At 38.9% G+C, this 23487-nt stretch overlaps 2 protein-coding genes across 5 annotated transcripts; one reads left to right on the plus strand and one right to left on the minus strand.

The window, feature by feature from the left end:
* Window positions 1-550: 550 nt before the first annotated feature.
* Window positions 551-5979, plus strand: yif1b (Yip1 interacting factor homolog B (S. cerevisiae)). Of its 3 annotated transcripts, none has more exons than XM_028573314.1 (8): window positions 551-767; window positions 1660-1762; window positions 1998-2127; window positions 2234-2338; window positions 2632-2768; window positions 3360-3515; window positions 3741-3834; window positions 4308-5979. In XM_028573314.1, the coding sequence occupies exons 1-8, from the start codon at window positions 746-748 to the stop codon at window positions 4461-4463; spliced, it is 903 nt and encodes a 300-aa protein (XP_028429115.1). In that variant the 5' UTR covers window positions 551-745; the 3' UTR covers window positions 4464-5979. The 3 variants fall into 3 exon arrangements, with proteins under 3 accessions (XP_028429115.1, XP_028429113.1, XP_028429114.1); XM_028573312.1 differs by having other exon boundaries at window positions 552-791; XM_028573313.1 differs by having other exon boundaries at window positions 553-782.
* Window positions 5980-6366: 387 nt separating this feature from the next.
* Window positions 6367-21932, minus strand: LOC114553221 (probable E3 ubiquitin-protein ligase HERC6). 2 transcript variants are annotated; one of them, XM_028574432.1, is made up of 24 exons: window positions 21895-21932; window positions 21008-21313; window positions 19853-20003; window positions 19673-19749; window positions 18947-19174; window positions 16090-16181; window positions 15343-15470; window positions 14965-15119; window positions 14549-14604; window positions 14266-14357; window positions 14091-14150; window positions 13896-13992; window positions 13492-13663; window positions 12865-13016; window positions 11668-11787; window positions 11410-11508; window positions 10655-10834; window positions 9832-9972; window positions 9453-9619; window positions 9222-9288; window positions 9035-9105; window positions 8484-8667; window positions 7489-7591; window positions 6367-7369 (listed from the first exon to the last, which is right to left on the minus strand). In XM_028574432.1, exons 2-24 carry the CDS (start codon window positions 21246-21248, stop codon window positions 7134-7136), a joined length of 3069 nt encoding a protein of 1022 aa, XP_028430233.1. In that variant the 5' UTR covers window positions 21249-21313; window positions 21895-21932; the 3' UTR covers window positions 6367-7133. The 2 variants fall into 2 exon arrangements, with proteins under 2 accessions (XP_028430233.1, XP_028430232.1); XM_028574431.1 differs by having other exon boundaries at window positions 14549-14607.
* Between the last annotated feature and the right edge of the window lie 1555 nt (window positions 21933-23487).

A 23487-nucleotide genomic window follows, 5' to 3' on the forward strand; every position in this document is an offset into this window, starting at 1 on the left:
TAATAAAGTACATTGAAAGCTGTCCTATCAAATAAAGGCCTAACATGTGAAAGTATTTTATGTCGAAAAAATGTCATAGTTTAGTATGTTGAAAACAAGTTATAAAATTACAATTTAGTATTTCGAAAAAAAATGATTAAAAAATTCCTAGCATGTCGCAAAAAGTCATAGTATAGCAGCATACTGTGTCTATAGTAGAATATTTCCCTCTGTAATGTAGTGGAGTAGAAGTGGACTACAAAGTACAAAATTAAAAATGTGTAAGTAGGCCTACCTAAAAATTGTACTTAAGAACACTACTTGAGTAAATTTATTTAGTTACTTTACTTGTGAAAAGAAAAGTGTCATAAATATGAGGTAGTGGTAAAGAAAACGTTGACCATGTGATGATGAGACATACAAAGTTTAAGGTAGAAAGATACACATTTAAGAAGAAATAGGTAGAAAGTGAAGTTACAAAGTTGTTGGAGATAAAGGACAAACCAAACAAGGTAGAGGCTTTATTTTAACCTTGGTATCTTCACGACAGGGTGGACCCCAGGACACTTCGATACAGTAGGTGGCGGTATTCACCTTTCACGTTGGTTTGTAACCCGTCTTTAAATCAAAAAAGAAGAAAGCGTTTACTTCCGTGTAAAATTTATGAATGACTCCAACTTCCCTGTGCAGCTTTTGCTAACTATAGCAACTGCATCTCACTAGAGTTGGTTCACTGACGGCTACTGCTACCATCAAGTTAGTCCAAATGGATTACACTGCAACTCAAAGTGGGTTCAGACAGCGTAAGTTACGTACGTGATTGTATCGATCAAATCCGCCTTTAGTTATTAGCTAGCTAATTAGCGAACTGCTGCATGTGTACATTTTGTACTTGCTAGCTTTCTGGAATCCAACCTAAACGGAGCCGAATGATGCTGTCACTGTTTTGAGCCGGTTGAGGCTAACGACTTAGCTAGCTACAGTTAGCTGGATAACTTGTAAAAACACAGACACCAAAAGGTTAAACTTCAGTCTAACGTTTGTCACTGTGGAAGACATTAGCTAGCTAAATAGAGGGGAATAAGTAGCGAAAGCTTGTGTCTCTTTTGTGTGGTTGAAGTGTCTGATGTGCAATGACCGTAGGATGTTTTTTGGTGTTTAGCTACAGATTGTTTAATGCAAAATGTAGTGCTATATTAAGCTACATTGTTTGTGCTTTTGTAAGCTACACCTCCGTTTCCAAGCTTCAATCTGGGCTAGACTTTGGGGCTTTTTTTCTTTATTTTTTTACTCTTCCATAAGCAGAATGTCTAAGCTAATGAGGCTAGCCAATACATTTGATTTACCGTTACCTCAAGTTGTATCTGTAAACCGATATCTGTGCATCACCAAAATTTAAACAAGCCACCCCAAAGCACGCTGTTCAGACGATTCAAACACACCAATGAAACGATTATTCAGCTGTGTGCTTGAATTCTCAGTTTTCCACAATCAGGCCGACCGGTGTATTGTACAATACCGTTATACAAACTGATGCATGCTGGTTTCTCAGATTTCCTGTAATTTGCTACTGTTGCCTTTGCTTGCATTACTAATTTTCTACACAATTTCTGTGTCGATCTACTGCTTTGTTTGACAAACCTGTTTCTGAAACCTCTCTCTCTCTCTGTTTTCATCCAGAGCCTAATATGCGTCTAAGGACTAGTTTGGTGGATGGTTCAGAAGGCAGCCAGCTGTTTGAGGATACGAGTGGAGCTGCATCTGGACCGCAGAAAGGGTTCAGGTGGGGACCAGGCTGAAGATATAGGCTGGATGTTGAACTGTTGTGAATACATATTGTGTTATTGCATTTTGTATGTTTGTGTCCTATGTTGCATCAAGGAAAAACCAGGCGCCCTTTGTCAATCAATCAGATCATGCCCTCAAAAATAAAAATTTGACTAGGTTTGTGTTTTGTTTAAGCCGACACATCCATTGTGTTCTTTCAGTTGATACATTTTCTTGTGTCCTTTTGGCAGTAACCAGCAGGCCAGGCCTCAAGCAGAAGGATTTCCTGGCCAGTCTATCCTGTCAGACCCCATGTCTAACCTGGCCATGGCATATGGCAGCTCACTGGCGTCCCAGGGAAGGGAAATGGTAGACAAGAATGTAAGACTGAGTTAATTAATAATACCTTAAATGATTGCCTAACAGAAAGGATGCAAAAGTGGGTGAATAATGCATGTGTGTTTGTCTGTGTGCTTGCTTGTTTCAGCTGGACAGGTTCATCCCAATTTCTAAGCTGAAATATTACTTTGCCGTGGACACGGTGTACGTGGGGAAGAAGCTGGGCCTTCTAGTATTCCCTTACATGCACGACGTAAGTCTGCTCACACCAGCTAAATAGAAGTTATTCTGTTATGTCTGCCACGTTGCATAGGTAGAGGTAATCCTGTGCATGTGAAAATATGTTGAATTCTTTTTTTTTTCTGTCCCTGTGAGGCTTTTCTTATTCTCCGAGTTGAGACAAAATGCCTGTTGTAGTTTAAATTGATTGAAAAAGTAATCCAGACTAAACAGTACACAGGAATCGATGCTACAATACTACATGCTTTCCTCTGGAAATTTAGTCAGTAAGGATTTAGCAAGTGTGTGATCATGTGTGTGTTGTAGAACTGGGAGGTGAGCTACCAGCAGGACACTCCTGTGGCTCCACGCTTTGATGTGAACGCTCCTGATCTCTACATTCCCGCCATGGGCTTCATAACATACATCCTGGTGGCTGGACTGGCCCTCGGCACACAGAACAAGTACATACATACATCCATGTTCTTACCAACGTGATACCAGTTTGAAAAAAAGGGGCAGCAATCTATTGTGTTAATGTTCATTTGTTGGTTTTTTTGTTCCATTTTGTTCTATCTTATTCTTTATAAACAATGATCATTAACAGCTAGGTAGCAGACTTCTTTATGTCTTCCCACATAACCACATGTCAGTTTATTGTGAATTCTAGTTTTTTTTTCCCACCAAGGCTTCATTTTATGGATAGCTATCATTCTAATGCAGACCCACAGAGCAACAACAGCAACCACAGAACACTTAAAACGTCTGTAAGCTAATAGGACAGCAACATCTTACAACGAAAACAGCCTCTGGATGGATTAATAACAGTATCACACTCATTTAACTTCTGTGTTTTTGCAAAATAATAACACTAGTTAAATTAGTGGATTGAAATTGTACTAAATATGGAATGGTTATATATACTAAGGCTCAAAGAGAACCTTTTAAAAACAAAAAAACTTAATTGCAGCTTGTTCAAAGGTAATGATGCACTGATTTAATGAGTTCACAGTATATACATACATAGAGACTGTATCATGTTGTGCACCCTTCAGGTTTTCTCCGGAGCTGCTGGGAGTTCAGGCCAGCTCAGCGTTGGTGTGGCTGATCATGGAAGTCCTGGCAGTCCTGCTGTCGCTCTACCTTGTGACCGTAAACACTGACCTCACGACCATAGACCTGCTGGCTTTTTCTGGCTACAAATATGTCGGGTATGTACAGCATCTTTCTATGTTCACATTTTCATAACCAACTCCCCCTCTACTGCCTCTCACCTACTCTCATCACTTGTATTTCTTGTGGTTTATTCTTTTCTAGTGGCTCATTTTCCTTTAAACTAGGCTCAGAACAAAACATGTCTTAAAGGTTGTTTAGTGCAACACTGTAAGGCTCTGTGGATAGGACTACCTTTGACTGCCTGGGTCTTATTTCCTCAGGATGATTGTAGGGGTCGTAACAGGCCTGTTGTTTGGGAGGCCGGCATACTATCTCTCTCTGCTGTGGTGCTGTGTTGCCATCTTTGTCTTTATGGTGAGTAGCTACTTCTACTAACTCTTGAGAGTTTAAATTATTAATCTTAATAGACAGATTTCCTATTTACAAATCATTGAGGACAGATGACTTCTGCACAAACTTACTGTATTAATGCCTTGGCATTGCATCAAATTATATACTGTATAATCTGGAAAGGATGTTCCCTTCTTGGCATTCTGGATATTTTTTCTTCAACCGTGTGTGTGTGTGTGTGTGTGTGTGTGTGTGTGTGTGTGTGTGTGTGTGTGTGTGTGTGTGTGTGTGTGTGTGTGTGTGTGTGTGTGTGTGTGTGTGTGTGTGTGTGTGTGTGTGTGTGTGTGTGTGTGTGTGTGTGTGTGTGTGTGTGTGTGTGTGTGTGTGTGTGTGTGTGTGTGTGTGTGTGTGTGTGTGTGTGTGTGCGTGTCACAGGTCACGCGAGTACATTTGTTTAATGGTTGATTAAAGAATATTTTTGACGGGTCTCTCCCCAGATCCGCACGCTGCGTCTGAAGCTGTTATCTGAGGCGGCGGCGGAGGGAAGGCTGGTGAGAGGAGCCAGAAATCAGCTGAGGATGTACCTCACCATGTCTATAGCAGCAGCACAACCCATCTTCATGTTCTGGCTCACCTACCACCTCATCAGATAAAACACACACACACTCATTTTGTAGAAGATGAATTTGGCTGTCCAAATGCCATCGCACCCCCTTAAAAACACACACACACACACACACACACACACACACACACACACACACACACACACACACACACACACACACACACACACACACACACACACACACACAAAGCTGGACTTGGATGAAACACACAACAGCCATAGTAGTCTGGAAAATATCCCATCACTTCCCAGACAAAAAGTACACACTCACAAGACTCCCTCCATGTATGCATGGAGCAAAACAACACATGCTACAAGACGATTAGGAGAGGAAGTGAGGCATTGCTGCCTTCTCTCTCACAGCACAGCCCCAAGTTATTAGTTTTGCCTTTTTTTTTTGTCTTTTTTTTTAATGTAATGTCTTCAAAAATGTGTAGCAAGAGCAAACGGCTTCAAGTTGTTTTTCTATACTTTGTAATTATTGGTTAATTATGTTTTTAGGAATATTTATGTATGTATGTTTTGTGTATAAAAAAATTATTATTGCAGATGTTGCTCTGGTCTGATGTCTCATGTGAGTTTTCTGAGCCGACCAAGAAAGCAAACTAACCTCACACAAACCGTCCATTAAATGATGAGAAAGAAGTCAAATTCAGGTTTAAAGGTGATTTAACTGGTTTGGGTGTTCGACTATAATGACCTTTTCCCTGGTGCTCATGTTTATTTCATGGCTGAGAGAAATACGTGTTCTGTCATCATTTGATCTGGAAACGTGGGTTATGTAACTGGTGTGTGTGAGTGTGGCTGCAGTACCACCTCTTTTTTTTATCCGTTTAATCTTTTTGTATGCGCTTTGATACATGTTCTTTGCTGCCTGACAACTCTTGAATAGAAATATCAACTGTGTGTAAGCCACGACATCAGGGCGTAGACCTCACAGTGAAATGTTGAGTTGACTTTGATATCCTTTTTAAATACAAAGTAAATTATTTACTGCTTTTCATATTTAAAGTCTGATGGAATAAAGGAAGGGAAGAGATGGTCTGTTCTGTGAAAATTGTTTGTCTCTGAAATACTTGAAATATATTTTAACGTTGAAAAATACTTTCTTGTGCTTCAATGTGCTTGTAAATCATCACATGCCTCAGCTGTTTTTTATGTATCCAATGTTGACTCAAACCAGGGTAGGATTCACATTCACTTAAATTAATTCAGGAAACTTCAAAAATCTGGATTTTTGTTTTTAGCATTTCCCTCCGATGGAACTTTATTATTGATAAATGTTAAAACACTAACCTCCGTTAACTGAGTTGCCAATACAACCTTCCAAATATTTTGAATATTTAAATAGGATTTCTTAAATTGCAACATCTCATTACAAATGACTCATTCCTTATATACATGTAGCAAGTAATTTATACATTTATTTCAGGATTAATCGTGAATGGATCCCAACTCTGACTGTCAAAGTAGGCTGTAAGCAACCTATTGAGTCAAGCCACTGAAATGATATGACTGATAAATAAAGTCTGACTGATGGAGCTGCTGAAGTGGAGTTGTGTTTTATGTGCTCAATTTGTTTTTCTACGATGTGAATTTCTTTTATCACAAACTTATTACAGGAAATGACTCATAATCAACCAGTTATGGAGGGAAAGGAGGTACAAATCTTTGAGAACTAACATTTTGTCTTTTATCCTTCCTCTGTGGACGTTTTTAAGCCAAATGTTTGCACTTTTTAATTTGTGGATATTAACCACAAAATCAAGAATGGTATCTTACACAGTCCACTAGGAAATTAAATAAACCAGGAAATAACCAGGGCCTGTCGGATATTAGGATTGTGTTTTGATAGTTTGCCTGTGGTTCACTAAAAACATTAAAGAAATATTAAAATTACTTAATTTTAAACATTATAAACTGCAAGCCAGTATTGAAGAGAGAGACATTTATTTAGTAGGTTGTTAAGGTACAAGGGCAAGGAAATCATCAATTTCCTGATTTACACACATTTTAATATTGCTTTTCTTGGTTTGTCACACAAACATACCATATTTACTTAAGATTTAAGCTTATATACCATGAACAGAATTAGTACTTAATGCTACAATGTCATGAGAAAAGTGTCAAAAAAGTTATCATATCACGTGTGGTTATCATACTAGTGTTGACCTAAGCAGTGGTGTGGCAGTCACTGAAAGCAATGGCAGTGGCCTGACAACTGCAGACTTGATATTTACTAAAGTGGAGAAAGATTTTTTTTTTTATCCACTTAAGGGTCCTGTATGTGATGTGTTGTGTCCCGATGTATTTCTTTCCTACCTGTGCATATTTTTGTTAGCAACTCGCCAAAGCTGAATGAATATGTGGAAAATTCTTTGTGACAAATAACTCTAGCAGCATAGTCTGCTTCATCAATATAAGATTTGACACGAGACCCTTGTCAAAAAAACATTATCTAAAAATACTTCAACATTTAACATGTGCAAGTGGCATCAACCATCAACAAAGGAACATAAAAAACAAATGCATGCATTACTGTTTCTCAAACTACTAAATGGGCTGCTGTTAAGTCATACCTTCATAATATTACTATGGGTCCCATGTTAGAACTTACTTTACGACATGAATAGAAGAGGAAAGCATTACATTTGGCAGACTAGAGACAAAAAAAAGCCCCAAACTACATACTTTTTCATTCTGTAGTGTCTACTTCCTTCCAGAAGCCTCTGTTGTGATTAATAGCCTGAAGAAGCCTGGTCTGCATTGTCCTCTCGACTGGGTATCTCTGGTAGATGGGCAGCAATAGCAGACAATGGCAGGTGAGGGATTCTGGCAAATGGCTCTCAGTGGCATCGGGCAAGACGGCGACTTTCATCTTGATGCTTTCCATACCCAGGAAGGGTACACGGTCGCAGCCTGTGAGGAACACTGCCGACAAAAATAGAAACTTAAATTGATTAAATAAGATTTTATTGAATACTAAACTACTTCTTTTCACTGTAAAGTCAAACTTGATCGATGATAATAAGCATAATTATAACACTTACGAAGGAACTTTTTCTTTTCCTCTGCCGTCAGATTCTCAAACACCTCCCAGAAGGTCACGATGGTTGGATGCTTATCATGGTAGTCTCCTTCATAAACTGTGTTCTGTTTGGAAAAATACAGTTGTGGAAAGTAAATAAGTACATTTACTCAACTACTGTAGTTAAGTACAATTTAATGTACTTGTACTTTACTTGAATATTTCACTTTTATGCCACTTTTTATTTTACTCTTAACTTTTTACAGATATGTGACAACTATAATTACAAGCTACTTTTGAAATTAAGATATTACATTAAAAAAAGCTTATTAAATACAGTACATTGTCAAAGATTTAACCTGTGGTTCCCAATCTTTGTGGCATTCTTCCAACACTAATTTTTTTTAAATTACAGTATGTTATGTTACAGTATTGCTTTAAAAAGGTAATCCATCAGCAAACTAGTCAAGACTAAGTCATTCTTTTTCATTGTTTGGCCAAAGTTAAATTGTGTACTGATGCACTTTTTGGGCAAGAACTTTAAATCTCTTCTCGTTAGTGTGTTCGGGTGATTGTGGGAAACTCCAAAACGACGTAAAAACGCAGAATTTATGAGCTATGCAGTCAAGAGATCACATTTCAAATGTGTTTCTGTTTGGTAGCTAAAGCTTTGGGTGACAAGCACTTTTTAAAAAAAAAAGTCTTAAAAATAGTTCACAACATAACTTGACTCAAATTTCAAGTCTCTGACCATCTGAAAACATATGTACATATGTGCATATGTGCAATGGAAACCTGTCTGGAGTGATGTAACATACAGCCTAAACCGGTCTTTTCATCTTGTTTGCAGCATTTTAATACTGTATTCTTGTTTAAAATGATATATGATATAGTAAAAGGTAATACAAAATTCAGAATATCTGAATTTGTTATTCATTTTAAAGTCTATATTTAATCTACATTGCCGACTCTCTTTTAAGATTCAAAAGTCAAAAGCTCTTGTGGTTTTCAGCAGACCTCCTTGAACACCTCCCAGTCGTAGTCTTCTTGGCCCACCGTCACTGCTTGCAACTCCTCGGGCTGGAAGAACTCCACCACGTCCATGTCACACACCTTGAAGAACCCTTTCTTGAACGCTTCGAACACTCCCTCCACTGATTTGTTGAAGGCATAGTTGACAAAGGCATCTACGAACTCTTTTCTATTAAGAAAAATAATTTTATACAATGTACAAGTTGCTTCAACTGAGTGCTGACATTGTCCAGCAATCTTCCCTTACATCACCACTGCAAAGCTCTGTTAACAGAAATGTTCCTTTATATAATACATAGTGTATAGGGCAACTCCACACTAAATCTTGAATGGCAGAAAAGTATTGTTGCACTGCCCTCTATTGGCCGACAGTTTTAACTCAACAGTATGCACTCCCAAATTGCAAGATATCTGGGAGGATATTAGAGAAATGTAATGCATGTTTACAGGTTGTGAGACTCCAATTCTGTGCTGCTGTGAGTACTGCGTGCAGACCATTACATACAGCCATTCTTGTAAATTCTGTATAAACATACTTGTTCGATGCTGTGACAAGTTTTCCAGTTTCTGTCGGATCGAGCTCAACATCCTCACCACCCCAGGTCCCCTGTAATGAATGGAAATTACGGTCAGATTGGAATATTGCAGCAACACGTGTAGGCAACAGAGTCCATGTATGAAATAACACTGCCAGTCATTCTGACTGGGATTTAGTAGACCTACAGTGAAAGTAGTCTCTATTCTTTCGACTGCATCAGGAGTGTATTCCTCCAACATGCACCGCCAAGACCTGAAGACACAGCAAATATACACAACTATGACCTCGATGTAATCTCTAAAGAGTTTCAAATATAAACTCCCAAACATACCATATGACTTTCTGCAGTTATGCACATGATTTAATCAAGAATTGCTGTAGATTGAAACAGCAATACAACAAAAATCGCAACTTACTCTCCCATGACAGGTTCAAACTCCTTCATGTCATCCAGTGAGGGTTTGACTCTAAGCAGCTTCTTGAAGAGAACCAGTGGAAAGGGCATGTGGACAATGTTGTGGTTGTAGAGAGCCAGGCCACACAGAACGCCAAAAAGGAAGTAAGTCCTTTCCTCCACTTTTGGCTATTTGGTTGACGAAAAACATGATTAGGATTTAGTGCCATTTAATAACTGTTTCACAGGATAATTAGGTAAAATGTACAGTATATGTGTCTCTACCTATTGTGTAGCCAATTCAATCATGTCAACGGATTTGTTTAATGTTTAAAAAAAAAAAAGGATTAGTATATGCAAGTATTTAATACATAGGTTTCTCTTGAACTATCTGGTCTTACCCTGGGGGGGAACCAGGCCAGAGTCTTGTTCTCGTTGTACATGAACATTGAAGACTCGGGATCTAGCAGCTCATCAAACACATGCAGGAAGAAGTCCCTTTTGTTGACATCCATCACCTTCCTGTTGTCCACAAATTGCACCTAGGAAGGATAGAATTATACTGTTTTTAATAAGTGTCCTTGAACACAAACTGAATTACTATCACCTTTAATGATAAATATCCACACGGGATTTCCTGTGCTTGTAACACATGGTTTTGTTAAGTGATTTAATCAAGCAGACACTTCCAAATGTATAATTACTAATTCTGACAGCTCACATTTACACAATCCTCTAGTTGCTACAATCAGAGGCCATTTATAGTATTATTAACTTTAGTCAATAAAATTCTACATTCAACTGATCTCATTACAATAAAATGAATTTTTCTAATTAGCACTGGCATGTTTCCAGGCAGTTGTGTCATGGAATATTTTTTTTTTTTATTTTGTTCAAGGTGTACTTAATCGATTTTACACATAAAGTCAAGTGAAGTCATGAGGCAATGGACAAGATGCTATTAAGTGGCATTGTGGGAAGCTGAGGATCCGGTGTTGTTGACGAGTACCCATACCAGGAACTAAATCTGTAAATATCTTGGCCTTTGTCTGCTAGGATTTTGAAATTTTTTTGTCTTCTGTGAATCCCACAACTTTATGGCAGTGCAAAACTAAATCGCTGGAGTAGCCCTTTACTTCCTCTGGAATTAAGTAATATGAAGACAAAAGCTTTTAAATTTTGCTTCAGAACACTAAAGCGGGCAAAGATTTGACGGTGGTTTACCAACAGCTCCCTTTTGAAGGCGCAGTGGTCGGCTGCACCGAGCTGTCTGAAGGTGTCCTCCACCAGGTGAGTTCGTCTCAGAGTTAGCTGGAAGACCGGGGCCAGGGCAGAGTCTGAGCGATTTGGCCACAACTTATCAGGACAGTCCAAAGCCAGTTGATAAGCTAGACATTCCGCTCCCTGAAAGTACAAAAACCTAATTCATTAAGAAATCTCACAGATGGAAAGCAATTTGAATATAATTGTACAGTGTGTGTAGGGCTGGGTACAGAACTACGATGTTTAGACACTGACCAAATTGCCTCCATAGTATTGAGTGTCGAAAAATGCAGAATTTCAATACCAGGTAGGAAATCTCATTAGCATCAGTGAGCCAATAATTGTACGAAGACCTAATCATGCTGGTGATTGGCTGTCTAACGTTACACATCGTGTTTTTTTAAGAGGCTTGACTCCAGTGTGTGTCACATAGGTGTAAAGGTGGTAAAAAAAAAAAAAGGTTTGTACTGTAATATGTAATGTTGTAATTAATATATTTTTTAATGGATTTTATAAAGATTTGTATCGGAAAAAGAACCGGTATTGGTATCGGTATCAGCAGTGAAAAAGTTACCCAGTCCTAATTACATATATAGATATATTTATTAAAATAAATGCTCAAATAAAAAAGAAAACAATTGCAGCCGTATTATGCAGCATTAAAGTAGACTTTCAGTAAAACGTTTACAAATTATCTATTTTTATACATACTGTACCTTCACTATATGTGCAAAGATGTTAAAGACAGCCACCTTCTGAACCAGAGTGAACAGGAATGGATAGCGGCAGAAAATGGCAGGTGTACTGACGTCATCCTTATCGGAAAATTATATATTAATTAATGATTTACAAAACAAAGACAAGAATTTTTTTAGCAATAAACAGTCTAACCAGAAACTAAAAGTATTCAGGACAAAAGGACAGATTGCTCCTCTGCAATGCAACACTGTGTATATTGTACTACATGGTTTTACCTCCACTTTAGATAATTGCCACCAAAGACTGACGTCCGCAGCTAGCAGCACACTACTACTGATTTCCTCTACGTAAAAGGTGTTGAGTGGGACTTTGTAGGACTTTCCAGCTTTGTTTGCCTATGAAAGAATATGCAATACAAAAAAAGTCAAACACAAAAAAGATTATTTTCTATCTCAATAGTCACTTTTCAACCGCAGGAACTTTCCCCCAGAACGAAGAACTTTTTCAGGAACTAATTCTGTTTCACAGTGTTTCTGCAGGTCTGTATAGATACGATTAGATAGACTTTATTGATCCCAAATTGGGAAATGTCTGTGCTACAGCAGCAATTTTATTTAATATTTTTTTAGATTAGTTTTTTATTTAATTTTTCAGATTAGTCCGAAAACATTATTTTACCACCCAAAAATATCTATAATCGGGTGGGTTTTTTTGTTATGTTTTTAAGAACAGGAATATTCGGGTGGGGTTTGCAGGGATGATGATAATGATGATGATGATGATGTTTCTGAATGGTCAAACACACACAGCGCTTCTGCTACTCGTGTACTGCTTCATTTATAAAACAAGAGAGTAGTCTATTGATTTATGACTATTTTATGACGGTGGAGAACATTTCTATTTGTTTGATAACATTACAAATAAAAAGAGAGAGAGAGAGAGATCCACGGGCAAGATGAGCACAGCACTGAGCTGAGCTGTGAAATAGTACAGCGTTATTTTTTGATTGTTTCACGGCGGTTAAGTTCTGAGTAACCATCAAACACTCAACAGATGATTTACTGTAGAGACAGACGCTCTTAGTTAATTTTCCTCTGCATTTCATACATAACATCCAATGTGCAGTAAATGTCTTTGCAGTGAGACAAACTTATTTTTTATGTTTTTAGATTAAATGGGCAGGCACACTGAACTGCAGGCTGCAAGTGTGTTGACCTGCATAGCTTTTTCATACTTCGGCGGATCAATTTGCCTAATCTTAACGAGTCTTTAGACCACGGGGGGGGAAAGCAGATCATGGGCTGAAGGAAGGAAAGTCCCTTGAACTTTGGGTCGATATGCATCTAGGGTTAAAAAATGTATTTATGAGCCTATTCCGAGGATAAATGATTGCCTTTCATCTTTGATCCCAAATTCAATAGATCTTACACTAAACCCACCGATGATTGAAATAAAATAAAAACAGCACTGACTTTGTAGAGTAGCTTGAGGACTTCCAGCAGGTATTTGACTCCTGGGTTATGAGTTGTCAAGAGGCCATTTCTTAGCATGAAGGCCAGCGCCTTTCTGAACACTAAGATGTGCTTCATTAGTATGGAGGGTGTCAGGGAAGACCACCAGCGTCCTACAGAACAGAAAACACACCATATATTCACTGTTGACTTATACATCATATATCAAGTGAATATTTTCTCAAGTTATTAAAGAGCAGAACTGTTTTATCTAATGATGACTGTGTAGTTATACATATAGGTATGTGTATTGATGTGCTGTGTATATCTATGTTTTGTTTATGCTTTTGTTCCTTCTGTTTAAGCACTTTGTAAGCTAAGTTTTTAAAGGTGCTATACAAATAAAGTTATTATTATTATTATTATTATTATTATTATTATTATAGTTGTATCCAGTACATTAAAACAATTATGGTTAGAATAGGTTCTGTGAAAAGTATTTAGCCCATTGAGGAAAATATCAACTTTTAATCAGGTATTTTGCAAGGCCATATTCAATGTCTAATTGTGTGATAGTTATCAATAATGTACATTAAGCTCTAGGATCAGTACATGTCATGTTACAAAAAGTTTGCAGTGGTTGTTTACTTAGAGTCTTCTCATTCTGATCGGCAATGATGACAGCCAACGGCAACACCACATTCATGACATTAGACTCCTCTTGGAGAAGGGGATAGGTCAGCAGAATCAGGAGGACCTCTGGTGATTTTAGGGCCGTTTTTGAAGCGTAAAGCAACTTAATCAGGACTTCAAGGTTTACCTGCATGGAAAAGAATTGATGAGATCACATGGCAATTTTCACACAGAATGCATTTGTTTGTAGATAAATAAATCAAGTGGCTACTGTACAAAATGTACAGGCGCAAAAGAGCTTGAGAGCCTGCCAGGACACGACTGCATGTTACTAGTTTTGTTATTCATTTAATTTATGTCTCAAGTAACAGAATTAATTATCTCAGTGATGAATGCATGATTTATTTGATGTTCTTTACTGATTGTTTGATCCATGGTATTGCTAGCAGCTGGTCAAACACTTGGCTAGCTGCCTCCAGGTCCACAGTTAAGGCATCTGCTTCTAATGGAGGCCCACTGCAAAGCATTAAAACAAAGTGGCGGTAAATGGCATCAACTCATAATCTTAACATTATAACTGATTTAGCTACTAAACAATCAAAAAAAGGACTCACTCAGCCTTTGTGAAACTTGCAACAAGACTTGAACTCGTCAGAAAGATCGAAGATATTTCTCTGTTGAATAAACAAAGAGGCAGCCTTACAGACAATGGTGTTGCTGTGTATGAGACTGATATTTCATATGTGCATTTACACAGTTACAACCATAAATCCAATCATGAAAAAGGACCTCTTTGCCTCTGCGTTGCCATGTTTCATTGACAGCCATTTTTTCAGCCTTGTCTCATCAAGCCGCCCAGTTATCTGTCCTCGGTCCAGGCTCTTAAAAGACAGACATTAGATTTAACTTTAAAGCCAGCCAGATTAATGAACGTGACAAAATAATCAATTGAACTTAAAATTATTCTGAACAAGTTTGACTCTAGTGGACATTAAATCCAGGTAAACAAACTGGGTATCGTTCTGTGAAAGTCTATAAGAACAATGAGTCTTTAAATAGGTGGACACGTTACCTGTGTAGGTGAAGTGTAAGTGAAGTTTGTATTCCACCCAGCTGATATTTTTAAGTCTGCTTAAACAAAAACAAAAAAACATTTACAAATGTAATTTAAATCTGCTAGTTTTACACCATCTTCTACTTTCAGAGAACACAAGTCAAATCAATATATTACTCAAATGTTCATTAACTGAATATGCAACATTTCTAGGGACTGTCCAAGAATAAGGATCATCTTTAACTCAAAACTTTATCTCATAGTCTTTGGCAGCCATGTTACTGTCAAACATGCATCTCCTGGGATAATTATAAGTATAATAATAAGATAATTATAATATAATTATGAGAGAAATGTTAGAAAGATTAAAGACAGATCCACCCCATATGCCTCATTAAAATCTACTAAACACCACACTGCCCACACATACATACCTTTGGGTATGGCTGCTGCACCGTCAGCAGTCCATGGAAGTTGTACCAGAGTGGGAGTCTTACTGTCCTCTGGTCGTCCAGTCCCAATTTGTCCTTTGGCCCCATTGCCAAAAGCCCACAGCTGGCCAGAGGAGCACAAAACTAGAGTGTGACATCTGGGAGACAAGAAGCAATTGTAAATTTAATGAGAAACATGATGAACTAAACATAATGTTAAAGTATATCATAAAGTAATAAAGTACTTAAATTAGGCAACTCAAGTTAGATATTCTCAAAGTTATTGTAAGCATGATTTTATGATGTGAAAACCAAGTAAGCCTTCCTTTAATTAAAACAAAGTTTCAGTGTTTCATATAAGCACCTTCCTAGTTTTTTTACCTGCCACATGAAATCTGTGAGGCGGGTCCGTCCAGACCATCGACCAGCCTGGGTCTCACTTCATTAGCAAAGGAGTTGTGACCGAGCTGACCGTGGCTTCCCTCTCCAAAAGTGAAAACCTTGCCATCCTACATATCACAGCGTCACACAAGATTATAAGAGGCAACCTCTTATGGCCATGACACACCAACTCGATAACACTCGATAATCCGTCGTCCGTCAGAGGAGCTGTCGGCCTTCATTTTGGCCGACCTGACTTACTGGGAGGGCGGGCAGTCGGACTCACTCCACTAATCTGATTGGGGGAGTGCTAACCCGGAAATAACCAGCGGGATAAGTGACAAACTACTCTCAAAATCTGATGAAAATCTTTTAAAATGAGTTTGTCGATCTGAAATGAAGACAGATTCAGCAACTGCATGGCCTATTTCTCGCTTAAAATGTTTTCAGAAACACGTTTCAGTGAACTATTTTCGTAAAATACGAGATCGTATTTCAAACAAGCTGTCGGCTGGAGAAGCCAGACCCACTTGACGCGTTGTCATTTCCGGTTTAAATTTTTTGTATTACGTCTCGTGCACGCGCAGAACGTACACTCAAGACAGCGTCGCTTCAATGTGTGGACCTCGGGGAGCCGACTGATCAGTCCGACGGTCAGCCGTCGGGTTGGTGTGTCAGGGGCTTTAGACTGTAATTATCTTCACAATGTGATAGTTAATGATTGGGATAAGGCAGAAGATTGTTTACCTTTGTTAACACAGCAGAGTGTGCCTCTCCACAGCTTATGAAGCGGACACCCAGAGGTCTGAGGGCAGGTACCATACAGATGTTGAACCGGCCTGTTAAAGAGGATATTAAATGGAAAAATCTGCTTATTTCAAATTGATGATACATATAATTAATTTATCAATTAAAAGAAATATAATCAGGATGTTGATGGGTTAATCGCCCCAGTTTGTATCATCATTACATTGGAGTCAGAGAAATAGTTTTCTGAAAATATAACACACTTAACACTTTCCGCTCTTCTGAAATTTCTTGGGAAATGGGTTTATTTCTTTCTTTCTTTTTCTTAAAGCTGTGGTAGGCACTTTATTTTTGGTGTAATTGGATAAAACTCCCATAATAATTTTTCAGCATATTGTAATTCAAGTGGTCTGAGAGAAAACTAGACTTCTGCACAACTTCTTGCCTCTGTTTTCAGGCTTTAGATAATCTAGCCGTGACGGGAGACTTTGGCCAATCACACGTCATTTCAGAAAGAGAGCGAGAGTGTGTTCCTATTGGCTGTTCTGCACATGCATTGCCCGCGCAACAGAGAGGGGAGAGGGAGAGCTGCAGGAAGAGGTCTCACTCTACTTCAAATTCTGCTGTTTTTTTGCATTCTACCCATTGCAGCTCTAATGACTGCAAATGAGCGTATTGGCAGTTTGGTTTTGAGAGTTTCTATTATTTTTATTTTTTTTACTTACCCATATTACACAAACTCAGTAAAAAGGTTCAAGTTTCACAGCGCTGTGCTGCATCCAAAAACTCAAGAAACAATCCCACACAATCACAAAAGAAAAGCTTAGTGTCTTGCTTTGCCTGACACACACAGACGTGTTTGTGCTGCAGGTGTAGCCAGTAGAAAGATACATTCTGCGTCGCATCTGCATCCACAACGGTTTGCATATGTTACGTGTTCAATGTAGCCAAAGCAAGTATTAAAGGGGTGATAGAATGCAAAACCGATTTTACCTTGTCATAGTTGAATAAAGACAGTTTAGTGGGTAAATAGGACATACATAGAACCTCAAAATCCCATTGACACCCCTTTCCTCTGCAAATCTCACAATTTGAAACTGCCTCTGAAAACGGGCAAATCTCAACTAACCACCGAGTTGACGTCAACTCGGTGGCTCCTCCTTATTTGGCTCTAGTCTCTATGTTTGTCATGCCCCAACGTTTACATAGTCTACCCAACTGATCTGAGGTCAGCTTAGTCTTCTGAATAGGTCGCGCAGATCTCAGAAATTGTGTACATTGTTCATCTGCTATTTTACCACTAAATTCACTTCTGAGACTTTTTCATGCGAGAAATCAACTATTTAGACTGAAATATGTGCTGTTTTACGAAAATTGATGTCTAATTGCAAATTTTGTCCGACTGTGTGTCGGAGTTCAGCGGCCGATGCTGCCTGTGTTGCTGCCTCGCCGCCCGGCCTGCCCTCCTCCACAGACCCCGGCCTGCTGTGAGGTAGATGGAGCTCCGTCACGGCTGGCAGCCCACGGCACTCCATACCCGCGCAAAGTCACCGTGTTTTGGGTTAATGGACTACCAAACGCCGCTGCCCTGACAGAGCTCCAGGGCCTGCAGCTCCCCTCTTCCTGCTAAATGGCCGGTGTGTGTGAGTGAGAGCGCAGTCAGCGAGCTTGTTACGCCCGCAATCTCTTACCACAGGTTCCAGTTAATCTTATAATGGATATGTGTGTTGAGTTATTTAAACAAACGATCGGGGAAATAAACGCCTCTTGTCGCGAGTCTCATTGATAGAGCCTGCTGCTGGATGGAGCTCTATCAATGAGAGCTAGCTAGCCTCCTCTTAGAATTCCTCTGAAATTCACAAAAATGCATTAAATTGAAATTGGACACCATTGTTAGCTTTATAAGACCTTGTTATATAAGTGCCGTGACAAAATTCAAACTGTAAATATATTATAGTTATGCCGAAAGTAAAGCTAACTAGCCGCGATCTGTACACATAGGATTGAAGGGACACTAGCAGCTAATGAAACCCCTAATGTTCACAAAAATGCATTAAATTGAAATCGGACACCATTGTTAGCTTTATATGACCTTGGAGTAGCTGTAATATAAGTGGTGTGACAAAATTCAAACTGTAAATATACTCTAGTTACGCCGGCAGCTGGCAGCGGCCAGCTCCGCGAAGCCCCGAGCCCCGGTAGTCCAGTAACCGAGGAAACGGTGACTTTCACTGGGTATGGAGGTTGCCGCTTTCTCGTCAGACTGTATGGAGCTCCTAAAGTCCGACACGTCTTACCAAATTTGCAATTAGCCATCAATTTTCGTGAAACAGCCCATATTTGAGCTTTATATAGTTGATTTCTCGCATAAAAGTCTCAGAAGTGAATTTAATAACGAAATAGCAGACAAACAATGTATAACTTTGCAGTGTCTGAAATATGAGACCTGCTGTCTCGTCTCCAATGTGTTTCTATGTGATTCACTCAAACCAATCAGCACGCAGCTCATCTAAATATTCATGAGCATACCATATTTGGAAGAAAAGTTCTTGTTCCAAATAGGACCATATTTCACAGGGTAGTTAAGGGCCCATAAAATAGCATTTGGGCAATTTTCAGCCCAACCAATGTTACATACCCTATTAGGAGACCTTAAGGAACAGTGTGAAATACCCTATATAATCATTCTATCACCCCTTTAAAATGACAGCAGCTGTTACTCTCTTCGCCTGTAGGTGGTGCAGATTGACATGTGTAGGATTGGTCTCACAACGACCAATGAGCTCCACTTGCATAGACAATATGCTGCTTTTAAAATGTGAGCAAGTGAGTTTGTGACTCAGTAGAGTATTTGTACCATTTTTATCCACCCTGTTGACTCCCAGCTGGCCAGATTTATTGGCCCCACAGCAGTACACCAGGCCTGGGAGTGTGAGGAACAGAGAGTGGGTGGATCCGGCTGAAACCTGAGTAACCGCGACGCCGGTCAGAGCGCACACCAGGACCGGTGTATGCTGCCGCGGCATTTCCTTCCCCAGACCCAACTGACCATGACTGTTCAAACCCCATGAGAAGACATCGCCTCCTGTGGAAAAAAGTGGAAAAAAAGAGAATTACATGCTTTTTCAGAAGATGATTTCAAACTTTTCTTTTTTTTTCTTCAGATCTATCTAATGTAATAATCAGCAAATATTTCTAAAATTAATATAACAGAGGTGGTATTCATAGGGTGGCTTGTCCTTTTGCATTAGCTAGATCAGTGCCAAAATTGCAGAATATAAATTGACTGTTTCTTAAATATACTTGTATATATATTTGCCAGCTATTTATTTGTCAGGATGGTCTCTTGGAATTAATATATCCTTATTTTCTGGAATTGTTGCAGCTGTGTCTTCTTGAAGCTCCTACTACGTTTAAGAACATTTACTTTGCACGTTATTGTGTCTGCAGGGAATTGTAAAACTGGATTTGGCACAAATCATTACTACATTAAACAGAATTAAACATTACAATCTGTGAAACTAGAGTTGGCAGTGTTCCATATAAACATAAAAAGATGTAATCAGTGTCTTTATTGGTTTACCTTTAGTCAGTGCGAGGGAGTGGGAGTTTCCACAAGCAACTTGAATCACTGGTATTGGCAGTGGTATTGGCACCTGACTGCATGTCAATGAAACAATAAGTTCAAAAACGAAAAAAGTTTTGCTGACTTTCAGTGATAAGTATGCATTTCATATGTATATTCCATAGACGAACATCTTGCCTTGGTCTGTTGCACAGTAGACGTGGTAAAATGCCTCGCTGTCCGTCCTCTCCTGCCCCCCAGGAGAACACCTGTCCAGATGCACACACAGCCAGACAGTGGTCCTGACCACAAGCTATCGACACCACATCACCCAGCCCCTCCACACGACCTTACACAGGATGACAGACAAGATAATCACAAACACACACACATACACACACACACACAAATACAGAGGCAAACCTAAGCACAGCACAAAAACATTCAAGTAATTATTTCATGTGGTGTAAAATACCTGAGTACTTTACTCAAATAATGTATGGTTTTGACGAACTTGTATTGTACTTGAGTATTTTCATTGTATGCAGCTTTATACTTCCACTAAACTAAATGTATTTGACAGCTATAGTTTGTAGTTAGTTACTACTACTTTTCACATGAATAGTTAACATCAAAACAACAGATCAACACAAGCTGCATTTTTATAGAGTAAACCTGCTGCAACAAAATGTTACTAACATGTAAATACATCAGTAATAATAATCAAATATGGCATATAAAAACGAGGCTATATAACAAAATACTATGTTTTTAATAGTTTAATTACATTCTAATCATCATAATGTCTTGCATGCAGGAGTATACTACATGATAATAGTTTACTTTTACTTGAAGTGCTCATATTATGCTCATTTAGAGGTTGTACCAGAATAGGTTTAAAAACATCATATTTCTGTAACATCATACTGTAAATTGCTGAAGCTCCTCTTTTCACCCTGTGTGTTAGCTACCGAGTGAGGCATCACTTCTACATGTACCACCACATTGACCATACATCCAAACCACTGACCTGAATGACCAACCTTCCCACCTTCACTTTAACTCAAGGCATAGTAAAGTTAACTTTCGTTGCGTTCAATGACAAGAGGGAAACGAAACTGAAACTTAGCTCGGTTAATTAGCCTGCGTAATACGTGATTCAAAGGTTTCGATGGATGCCATAAACTCATAAGGCTATCGTAAGCAAGATAAAGTTCCTCCTTAAATGAAATTTTCTTGACAGACTCGTGTGACTGCGTTCAATTAAACGTCATGAGATAAAAAAAAAAAAAAAAAAACACTTAACGTTAGGCCTACATAAAACTATGTCGACTAGCCTATTTCTTTGCCTACCTGGTGCTGTCTTCCCCTCTTTACGTTTCTTTCGTCCAAGTTGTCCCTGTGAGTTGTGTCCACATGATAAAACGCCTCCATCCCTGGTGAGGAATAAAGTGTGCTGGTCCCCGCAGCAGATGTTGGTTATAGCCCCGGGGACAGTCCAGGACGCCGGACTCAGGGCTTTCTGTGGACCGAACTGTCCACTGGAGCTCTCTCCCCAACAGTACAGCTGCACCATGTCTCCACCTGCACTCATCTGATGTGTTTACAGCATCTGTGGTGGTGGTGGCATTTTATTTCAACTGATGCTGCCTTCAAATGCTGTCGGAGGTATGAGAAGCATATCACAATGGGAAATTTGCAATTGAACCACTCATTCTGCATACCGTTTTTATGGCGGATGTTGTATATTGAGTAGATGATCTATCTAAAATTTCTAACACGATAACTAAGTTTGTAACTAGGTACAATTTGACATTTACTTTCAACAAACATCGAAAATACTCTAAATTACGAGGTTAACAAGAGGTAGGGAAGGCATCATGAGAGCAAGGCGCTTGAAGAGTTCTCCATCTTTCAAAAGTCCCTTTCGATGTTTTAAAGTGATGGTTTGGAGTAATTTACCCTAGGGTCCTTTGCACCATGACCTTGAGCCAAACACCCCCCCAGAAGTTTTTTTCACCTGGGTCTAACATTGGGCGAGTTAGCGTAGAGTAGCGTTAGCCGCTGAATAGCTTAGCGCAGGGGCTAATGGACCCACGTTTGTATCACTTAAATGACCCCATTAATAATGCCCGAAATGATACCAAAGGTCTACACTAGTATATATAGGTTATGCACTCATAAAACGATGGATTGGAAAGTTTGTAAGTACACCAGAAGTTTATGTAAATAACACTTGCCTGCTGGCTTCTGCTCTCTGCTGTTGTTGTTGCTGCTGTGAGACCAGTGCTTAGGGACGTCTACAAATTACAACATCGAAAAGAACAACAAAATATATTTTAATTTAACTTATTTTTTAAAGTAAGTGCTGTAATATAACTATCAGGAGACAAGTAATAATTGAGGTAAGTTTGGAGACATTACCTTATTTAATCATTAAATTAATAAATATTTTTGTTGTATCTCTTTTCGGTGTAGTAATTTGTAGACAGCCCTAAGCACTCGTCTAACTGCAGGTAGCAGCAGCAGCAGCAACAGAGAGCAGAAGAGAGCAGGCAAGTGTTCATAAACTTCTGGTGTACTTACAAACTTTCCAATCCATCGTTTTATGAGTGCATAACCTATTTGTACTAGTGTAGAAGTTTGGTATCATTTCGGCATTATTAGTGGAGTCATTTACGAGATACAAACATGGGTCCATTAGCCCCTGCGCTAAGCTATTCAGCTGCTAACGCTACTCTACGCTAACTCGCCCAATGTTAGACCCAGGTGAAAAAATCTTCTGGGGGGGTGTTTGGCTCGAGGTCATGGTGCAAAGGACCCTAGGGTAAATTACTCCGAGCCATCACTTTAAGTTTAAGCTGTAGGACCGAAATATATTGCTCACTGTTATGCCGTAAATTACAATCAGTAGCGATTTTTTATGACACATGGGGGCGGCACGAGCATTTAAAAAAAATCCTCGAAGCGATTTTCTACTGTATTATCTGTCATTTCACCGTGTGGGAATTTGGCAAATTGGCGCCCGTGCTTGCTGAGAAGTTACCATGCACAGAGAAGCTATGAAAAGGGGAAAGGGGATGGGGGAGCGGGGGACAGTTCACCTCTGGGTCGAACGGGTTGCTGGCTTGGTCTCCCAAATGGAACGGTCCGGACAAGGGGGGTGATCGGAGATCTACCCCAACTTTTGGACTGCTCTCAGGATTGCACTTACTCTGCCAGTCACTGTGGCTCAGGCGGGACAGGAGCTTTTCCAAACTAAAGTTGATCAAGTCATACCTGAGGTCAACCATGTCCCGGGAACGGCTCACTGGCCTTTCCGTCAGTATCAATCATTCAATAGGGGAGGTCAGGTTTTAGTTTTAGTTTGGGTTTTCTGTTCTTATAGTGCAATAGTGTAATAATTAGATTCTCTAGTGCGTTTTCACATTTGTGTGATGAAGCATTTGTGCTATTTAGAATATTTATTCTATGTTTTATTTGCATATTATAATTAATATTTGATATTATTGTGGCTATCTGCTCTTGTTATATTTTTTATATATCTGATTGTATTTTTGACACATGTATATATACACAGTATATATATGTTATTGTAACAACATAGTGAAAGAGAAAATTATATTTCTCAATTGCACAAATCCTTCATTAGAACCTTTGAAAACACACACTTAAGAGAATTCAGTTATTTAACTATTGCAATTACATTGTTTTTTTGTTGTTTTTTTGGTTTTTGGGTGTAATTCAATGTAGAACCGCCACTGATTACAACTTATCTTAATAAGTAATTAACTTAATATACTTAATATATCTGCAATAAGATAATAATAAGT

The sequence above is a fragment of the Perca flavescens genome, chromosome 3, assembly GCF_004354835.1.
Source record: "Perca flavescens isolate YP-PL-M2 chromosome 3, PFLA_1.0, whole genome shotgun sequence".
In the NCBI taxonomy this organism is placed as follows: Eukaryota; Metazoa; Chordata; class Actinopteri; order Perciformes; family Percidae; genus Perca; species Perca flavescens.